The 9,471-nt window shown below is 33.9% G+C and overlaps 1 protein-coding gene across 1 annotated transcript in view; it reads right to left on the bottom strand.

The window, feature by feature from the left end:
• Positions 1-7,219: 7,219 nt before the first annotated feature.
• The window catches only part of nav2a (neuron navigator 2a), a 251,125-nt gene continuing 248,873 nt past the window's right edge, over positions 7,220-9,471 (bottom strand). Inside the window, 1 exon segment of the mRNA XM_030130568.1 lies at positions 7,220-8,727. Within this exon segment, the coding sequence (XP_029986428.1) occupies positions 8,602-8,727 (126 nt within the window). The 3' untranslated portion in view covers positions 7,220-8,601.

Raw genomic sequence — 9,471 nt, 5'->3', positions numbered from 1 at the left:
TATGAAGCTGAAACAAACAAAACAAATACAAACAAAAAAAAGTTTCAACTTCTCAGGCGCATGCGCACTGTACAGGATGGGCTTCGGACACAGTTTGCTGTTTTGCACAGCTTCGTTCAATTGTACAGGATTTTGTACAATTTTGTATGGAAATTTTAAGCCAAGAATATTGATTTACTTTTACCTTCACTTTGAATAGAGTTGTTTATTGAAAAAAAATGTAGCTATTTCGTTAATAATTTATATGAATTTGTTTAATAAGTATGTTGTATTATGTGCTGTATATATGTTTATTTCACACTTTTTGTACAAATGCCAAATAAAACTGTAAACGAAAGTAACAACACATTGTCCATTTTATCTGTTACTTGAAGATAATCATAAAAAATACTTTCAGAACAGTTTCCCCCCAAAAAAGTCATATTTTCTTCAGTTTTCTCTGTTTTGATCTAATAGCCTTTGAATTTACTCTGAGCTTTTATGAACACCTACAGTCGTAGAAAAAATTATTAGACCACCACTTGTTTTCTTCATTTTCTTGTTCATTTTAATGCCTGGTCCAACTAAAGGTCCATTTGTTTGGACAAATATAATGATAACAACAAAAATAGCTCGTAACAGTTTAATTTCAGAGCTGATATCTATCCATTTTCCATGTTTTCTTGATAACCAAAATCATTTCAGTTCTTACATCAATATCTATGGCATTGTACTGACAAAAACAGTGCTTTTAGACATTCCATGTTTTCTTTTCTGTCAGTTTTAGTCACATGATACACACAGGAGTTAGGACTGGAGTGTACAACTGTTGTTTTTGACTTTTGATGGTCTAATCATTTTTTCCACAACTGTACATGATCAGTAAATTGAATATAGGAAAAATAAATGTTTTATTTTGAAAAAAAAGTCAAAATGAAGAGGATTATATTACAATAAATGGTGGTAAATCACTTAAGATTAAATACAGTGAAACATTCATTTGAGATCTGACACAGAAGTGCCACTGGGTCTTTATGGGTTCGTCATGTTCTGTCTGGTGTTTTCATAGAGCTGTGGTGGAACCCAGGTCACTGGAGCTGGTTCTTATGGAGTTTTCATGTTGTTCCTGGGTTCTCTGGTTTCTTCCCAGAGTTTGTAGTCGTCCACTTCATTCGGTCTTTGCTGTGTTTTCATGATGTGAACATGTGTTGTAAAGGGAAATGGGAAACACTGTCCATGACGCCCATGTTATAGCTCATCATGGACATGTTTATAAGGTGTGTAAATGTCTGTGGAAGTTCTTATTTGTCCACGTCATTGTTCATCCTTAGTTATTTTTGAAGTTCAATTGGACTGGTTTTGTTCTTGAAACTTTTCAAGAACAAAAACAGTTGAACCTCGAAAACAACCAACGCTGAAATGTGCTGAATGTTCACATCATGACAATAATCATAACACATTATTATGTCAGTGTCTGTAAAGAGCTGGGGCACCATAAGGGGGGGAGGGGGCACGTGACACCTTCATGGGGCCCAGCATTCCCAGGGGGTCCAGTGAATATAGGTTAGAAGTTGTGAAAATGTTGTGTAAGCTTTGGAGTAGAAGAGGTATAGAAGCCGGGAGTCGGACTCCACAGTTAAGGTTCAGTTTTGGCTTCATGCCAGTTACAGTGCATATGGAACACACCCCATATATGGAGGATAAGTGAGTGATGATGATGATGGCAGCAGGAGAGAGGCAGGACCACAGCAGCAGGTCCAGAGATGATCCAGGGAAAACCTGTGATGATCCAGGGAAAACCTGTGGGGTAATAAAGCACAGAGACTCCAGGGAAGAAGACAGTTCTAAGTAATCACAAAGGCATCAGTTAGTGATGTGTGAGGTATTTAGGACTGTTTAAAACCCACTAAGTCTTAAGTCTGGTTTTTATTTTTCCCACTACATGTTTTTCTTGTTTTTTTTTTTTTTTTTTTCCCACTGCATTTTTTTCTATTTCTTTCCCCACTAAATTTTTCCTGTTTTTTATTTCCTACAATTTTTTTTCCTGTTTTTTTTTTTTCTCTCCACTAATTTTTCCCCCTTCTAATTTTTTTTCCTGACCATCCCCACTGTGAAATCAATAAAATCTAATCTAATCTAATCTAATGAAGGTTGTCCTTTAGTTTCTGGAGGTTTTAGGCTCATTTCCATGAGAAATGAGTTCTTTTTCGAACTAAAAACTCAAACCAGTATTATTGTCATTATTGTCATATTTAATCAGGTTTGTTGTTGGATAGAATCAGGGGGAACATTGAGAACTGGAGAACAGTCAGAACACTAGGGATGAAAAAAAAAACATTTATTTTTTAGAACAAAACACTTTTACATCAACTTCTAACAATACACTTTTCTGGTTTTGACCATAAACTGTGTATTAAAAGTTAGTCATGATATGAGTCCATATTTACAATATCCTTATATAACATTAAACTTAACATTTATTATAATTGTTTTATTTTTTTGTTTTGTTAATTTATTTTATTTTATTTTACACAACAGAGTATTGGACATTGTCTGAAACACTGTTTAAGACTATTTAGAACATAATAAATAGTACGTTTTCCAGCCGTTTGTGGAAAATAGATTCTGTCTGTGAAGGGTTTTGTCTTTTCCAATAGTCAGTATTAAACAATAGTCAGTCTGGATGGTTTACTGTTCTTATTGAGTATTTTCCTCTGTTTTTACGTTTATTTTGTACTTTTCATAGTACTGTTCATTTTCACATAATTGATTAAATCTTAACTTTGGTAGTAAAATCAACCTGCACATAGAACATACAGGAAAACACCAAAAGGAACCAAAGTCTGTACATAAAGTAAAATAAATACTTCTGTAACTGTGCACATGGACCTGTTAAAGCAGTACCAGTACTAGTGGTAGTACTAGTACTACAGTAGTATGTAGGTTAATGAATGTGAATCTGTTCTCTGTGGTTTGTTTTGTAGACGGTGAAAGACGAAGGCGTTCATTCTGAAGTGTTGAACCATCGTCACTGAACCCTTTGTCGTCTGTGTTGACCTTTAACCTGCCAACGCTGGGACCGGACACATCACTGGTATGTTCAGTCCGAGTCTCTTTTTACTTTGTCTTTTTTCCAGAACTACTTAACGCTTTCTTCCAATATTCACAGTTAATATTCATTAAAATATCAATGTCCATCTTTTTATTAAAACATCTACATCTATATTATCTTTATTCAGAAAAAAAACATTTGAAAAGGACTTGAATTAGAGAAAATGTATAGCGTTTTATATGTTTTCCTTCTATTATGTCAGATGTGTTTATATCTTAGTGTTTTTTCTGTCTCATGTTTTATTCCTGTCTGTATTTAAATTAGTTTGGTTTAATTTTGGTGATTTTCATATGATTGTCTAATTATTTTCAAGTGGAGGTATTTTTCTTAAGTCATTTTTGGCCTCTAACTGCACAATGTGATCACTTAAAAAAAAAAAAAAAAAAAATCATTATTTTATCATCTTATTCTACATAGTGTGCAAATGAACTAAACAGTTAAATGGCCAAAACATTAGAGACAGGGAAGTTTATATTTTTTTCCTTAAATTGTCTTTAATTTCTCATTTAAATACTTTGTTTTAAAAAAAATCAATATGTAGTTTTTTATGTCATTACTTTTATCTGAAAAGAAAAAAATACCAGTGAAACCTTCAATTCTATTTTCAAATATTATTAGACTGGCAGCTTTATCAAATCAAACTGTAGGATATATAATAATACATATAGGTATCAGTCAATATGACAAAAAAAAAACATATTGATTATATTCTTTACTACAGTTTCTGACTTATTAAACACTCAGAGTGTCTGTTTTTATTCATTAATGTTCTAGAATTAATCCTTTCTTCATAAATCTGTTCAAATAAAGGAGCCATTCAACCCAATTCAATCATAAATAATTATTCATTTTATTGAATCACAATAACTTAAGACTAGTACAGTGATATCAGTATTAATTCTCGGAGCCCTGGACAGACCAGCGATGTCAAACGGCATCAATCTGCTCTGATGTAAAGAGACTGTACACAAAATAGTCCTTTTTCAAGTACTGTAACAAATCAGCTAGAAAAAGTCCAAAAAATGCTGCGAGATAATCAAATATTTACAAAGTTATATGTTACATATAAAAATGTACAAAGCAAAGTAAAGGCTAAACATTCATTAAGTGTGAGTATTAAACTTGCAGACAGGTCCTACACGACGTCCTCGTCTTCCACAAACACGTCTCTTTGTGCTTAACGCGAAAGCCTCCAGAAAATCCACAAGAAGACACAAAACGCGGGCCACAAATCCATCAAAAAAAGGCTTCACAATCTGCTTCCATGCTGTACAACTCTAGGCAGTGCTCAAAACCGTTCAGGGATCAGCTTTTGGCTTCCACTCGGAGATCAGAATGAACGTTGCATAGGGATTGGTGACGAAAATACTGAAAAAAAAAAACAAACAAAAACATAGAAGCTGAACCGTTTTAGCCTGCCTTTCCCAGAATGCAGGCTGGGAAATTTAAGGAAAAAATAATCAAACAAGAGGAGAATATTTAGATTTTTTCAAGCCACATAAACGATCAAACCCACAAGTACCTTTTATACAATATATGGACAAAAGTATTGGGACATGTTGAACTCAGGTGTTTGTTTTCTATTATGACATAATATAGTTTTATATTGGGATAAATATTGCATTGGTTAGTTTGGTTAAAATTTTTATCTTTGCTTCTAAAATGCCTCAGAGATGGTTTTCACTCAATTTCTTTCTATTTTTTTTTTTTTTTTTTAATTTTTTTCTTATTTTATAAACTATATAGACACAAATATTGGGACACATGTCTACAGCTGCACGATGTCCTGTTCATGATAATTTGAGATGAAAACTTCAATATTTCCTTAAAGTTTAATGGTAGATTTTTCTTCCTCAGTAAGATGTGAAGAAAGTAGATGGTGAGATGTCAGAACATGAACAATATTTTTTTTTTTTTTAAATTTAGAGGTAGAACATTTTAAATCATAGTCATGGATTTAAAAAAAATGTTGAAATGACTATGATTTTAGATGTTCTTCCTCTAAATTTCTAAAATATTTTTCATGCTCTGACTGTAAATAATAACTTCCTACCACATCTAACCATCTACTTTCTTCACATCTCACTGAAGAAGAAAAATCTCCCATTAAACTTTAAAGAAATATTGATGTTTATAAACTATATGGACAAAAATATTAGGACACATCATGTCAACAGCTGCACGATGTCTTGTTCACGATGATTTGAGATAAAAACATCAATATTTCCTTAAAGTTTAATGGGAGATTTTTCTTCCTCAGTGAGATGTGAAGAAAGTAGATGGTTAGTTGTGGTGGAAAATTATTATTTACAGTCAGAGCATGAAACATATTTTAGAAATTTAGAGGTAGAACATTTAAAATCATAGTCATGGATTAAAAAAACAAAAATAATGTTAAGAGAAATTCAATCAAAACCATCTCTGAGTCCTTTTGGAAGCAAAGATAACAATTTAAACCAAATTAACCAATGCAATGATATTTATCCCAATATAAAATTATATTACAACATTAGTCATTATTGTTTTGTATCCCAGACCCCTGTCAGAAAAGAAACACCTGAATTCAACATGTCCACATACTTTTGTCCATGTCATGTACCTTTTATATCTTTAACATTTCTTTCTATCATTATAAACAAAGCAGCATAGACACTGGTTTCACATAATTCAATCAACATTTTGTTCATCACAAATCACATCCAGACAATGATAGTGAGAGAGGACAGAAAAGGATGGGGATGAGGTATAAAAACACAACCGGTTCAGTTCCCCCATCCGATCCACTCCAACCCGAGCGTCCAAAACACTCGGGTAAACGCTTCTTTCTCGCTACTGGTTCAATATTTACAGCAGCTTCTCAGCACTGAGCGCCACATGCAGACGTATCCGTCAAAGCTCAAAGTGCTGCTTCTCATCTTGTCTCTTTTTTTTTTTTTTTTTTAACCCTCCAGCCTCAGTGTTTTTGATATGATGAGAGGTCGACGGCGCCCCCGTGAGGACGGAGGAGTCAACCAGGAGCCCTGTAAGTTTACAGCCACTTAGACTAAAATAAAATTAAAAAAAAAAAGGATTCGACAATGAGCTAATGCACATATTTTCTTGTAGAAAAAGAGTAAGGCATTGAGTTCAGTCCAGCACCGTTAAGGATTTTGTGCTACAACAGCCTGTTTGGGCCAAAAAGCACGGAGACCTCCAGGGTTATAAAGCCAGAACGAGGAGACCACAGCCACCACAGAAGAAGAACTGACATCAGGATCATATAGAGGTGAAGCCCCGCCCCCTTCGCTGTGCCTCATGGGACAGAACTTCAGAGAAAATATGGTAAGAGATTAATTTTTTTTTTTTGTCCTGCTTGATTTGTGTCACCATTTACACGTTTGTCAAATTAACCCATAAAGACCCAATACTACTTTTATGGCAGTTCCCAAATGAATTTTACTCCATATTTAACGTTTCTCAAGTGACTTATCACCATTTATTATAACATTATCTTCTACATTTTGCATTTTACAGTGTATTTTCTTATATTTAATCCACTGATCATGTAGATGTTTGTAAATGCTCAGTGTAAATTCAAAGATCATTAGATGAAAATGGAAGAAAACGTGACTTTTCCAGTAAAATCTCTCATTAACTGAACATAAACCCAGTGTTTCCATCCACTGTCATTGATCCAACTCCATGGGTTTTACTGGTGAATCAATGTTGTAGAAGATGACAGTGTTTCCACGGTAACTACAGAGCCTCTGAACGTCCAAATGGGTCATGTGATGACCATAAAAAAACAACAAACTGTATTTTACACCAATTATTTACATGTATTAGTGGATCAACAGGTATTTAACATTTTAGATCAGTAGATGGTTTCGGTTGCTGATGGATGTTTGGGTCTTTATGGGTTAAAAAATAATTTTCCAAGTCAAGAAAATCACAGTTGTAAAAATAGTAAATAAAACCTCTATTTTTGGGTTTAAACAGTTCAATGAACTAAATCTTTCATCTGTTATTCAGCAGATTTCAACTTTTTTTTTTCTACATCAAGGTGTAAACGTGTTAAAGAGGTTTAGCAGTTTCATGGACAGAGACAGTTACCATGACAACGCCTATAGTTTAATATTTACAGATTTTCAGTCTGATACATCAACAGTTTTTGTAACAAACTTACACTTTATTCACTTGGAAAATTATCTGTAAACTGACAAACATCATATGTGTGTGATGGAATAATTCTAATAGATCAATAAATTACTTGTCTCTCTCCATTGACTGTAACATAATGAAATACGTTCCCATTGGACACAACCTGAAGGGGCGGGACTTCAGCTCTCTATTATAACCACATACGTTCACGTTAAATCGAGATTGTTTTCATATTAGCATATTTGCACAATCTGATTGTGTTATAGATATTTTCACCTTATTATTATTTGAATATACATTGTTTTATTATAACAATGTTTTTACTTGTTATAACATGAAAATATCCTGTTACTTGAAAAATATCATATATTAACATACTGTAGTGAAAATATCTTGTTATATAATTAAATATTTCACATTTCACATTAGAAAATTATGACTGTTTTGTAATATGTTTGTATTTTATAACAAGGTGAAAATCTCTAGTCATATAGAACAGACTTTACATGTTAAAATGTGATTCTGATGTTTTTCTGTTTTTGTTGTGGCATTAAAACGTTTTCGTACAAAACACGTAAAGATAAAGAGGATGAATGAACCACAGTGGACGTACATCCTTCAGAGCACCTAGATGAGTTTATAGTTTTACCTGTTCTGTATTTTAACCTTGATTTCATTTTAATTAGTCCGTTTAGTACTGGATGTTTTACCAGAGGAGACAGGAAGTGGTTTCTCACTTTACTGTTGTTTTGTGTCCAGTGAGAATCATCGTTTTTGTGCTTAATTTCATTTAAAGTGACAGCGGATCCATGTGAGGCGTTAAATAAGATGTTATAATAGTTTAATTTACTTCAAATGACGCCTTTTTATTTACTGAAAATGTGGACGTGGGCGCTCTGAAAAACTTAACATCCACTTTGAGATGGAAACAGTTCAGGATCTGGCCTCAGATCCAGGCCTGTGCTGCCCCCTAGAGGCCAGTTTGGTCCACTGCAGCTCAGCTCAGTGGACGGTGGAGGACTCCTCTGGCTGGTGATGATGATGATGATGAAGATGCCACCAATAGTGACAGGCCATGTGCTTCTATTCTGTCCATCTGGAGTGAAGATGTAGACGACGGGCTCCTGACAGAAGGAGCCGTGGGGGCCACAGCGGTGAAAACACAACCAGAAAAAAACCAAAACAAAACAAAACAGCAGTGCAGTAGAAAACCGTAGTTGGCCATTTTCTGAAATGCTTTGTGTTTCTTTTACTCTTTGGGTTACCTGCACCCAAGTTAAGGTGGCTGGATTTTGTGGCATCAGAGTTAAAATTATCACAGTTCTTGTATAAAGTCCTGCTGAAACGTGACCCAGATGTTGTGGATCTGATCACAGGGTCGACTCCAACGACGAGTCCAGGAGATCGTCCTGGTGGCTGTTGCTGTTGGAGTCGCTGTCGTAGCTCTGCGGACTCGAAGACGTCGCCGCCTCCTTCAGTCGCATCAGCATGTTCATCTGTCGCAGGAAACAACGGCACAGAACCAGGTTACGTTTCCTTATTTGTTGTACTTCAGTAGTTTGTATATATTTAATATTTTATCTTGTAGCTTTTGTACATTTTTCAGTATTTTATGTGATTTTTTTTTTTTTTTTTTACGGCTCTTTTTTGTACTAACTTTTTGCTACTAAACTAATTTTCATCATTCTTGTAACAGTGACAATAAAGATCTGTTCTATTCTATGGACGCTTTGTTTCTGCTGGGTTTTAGTCCAGGACACAACAGCAAACTGAGCTAAAAATAAGACCAGTTTTATTGCATTAGAGAAAAGTAGTGTGTTTTGTGAAGGGTTTATACCACAAGGTGAATTTAGGAAGTGCAAAAATGACACTGAAGATGTTAAAATTTAGTTTAGTTGAAGTTCCACAAACAGACCAATATGATTATGTAAAATAAAAGCATAATAACCTATAAATAATGATAACTACAAGTTTTCCTTTTGGTTTAATGTGAAAAAATAACATTAATTATGAAAATATTTACATTTACAAACTGTCCTTTCACAATAAAATGTGAATAACCTGAAAAATATGAAATGTCTAAAGAAAATTGAGGGTAATTTTAGCAATATTCGGTCTCTTACTAAATGTTTTGTGTATTTGTAGATCCACTGTCATCTGTAGGTTGTGTTAATAATAACCTGAGACGTAATATTGTAGAAATTGATCGTATTTTAGTTCCAAATTCCAAACTTTTAACA

Source organism: Sphaeramia orbicularis, chromosome 3 (genome assembly GCF_902148855.1).
Source record: "Sphaeramia orbicularis chromosome 3, fSphaOr1.1, whole genome shotgun sequence".
NCBI classification, from domain to species: Eukaryota; Metazoa; Chordata; class Actinopteri; order Kurtiformes; family Apogonidae; genus Sphaeramia; species Sphaeramia orbicularis.
This window is presented reverse-complemented; position numbering and strand designations above follow the sequence as displayed.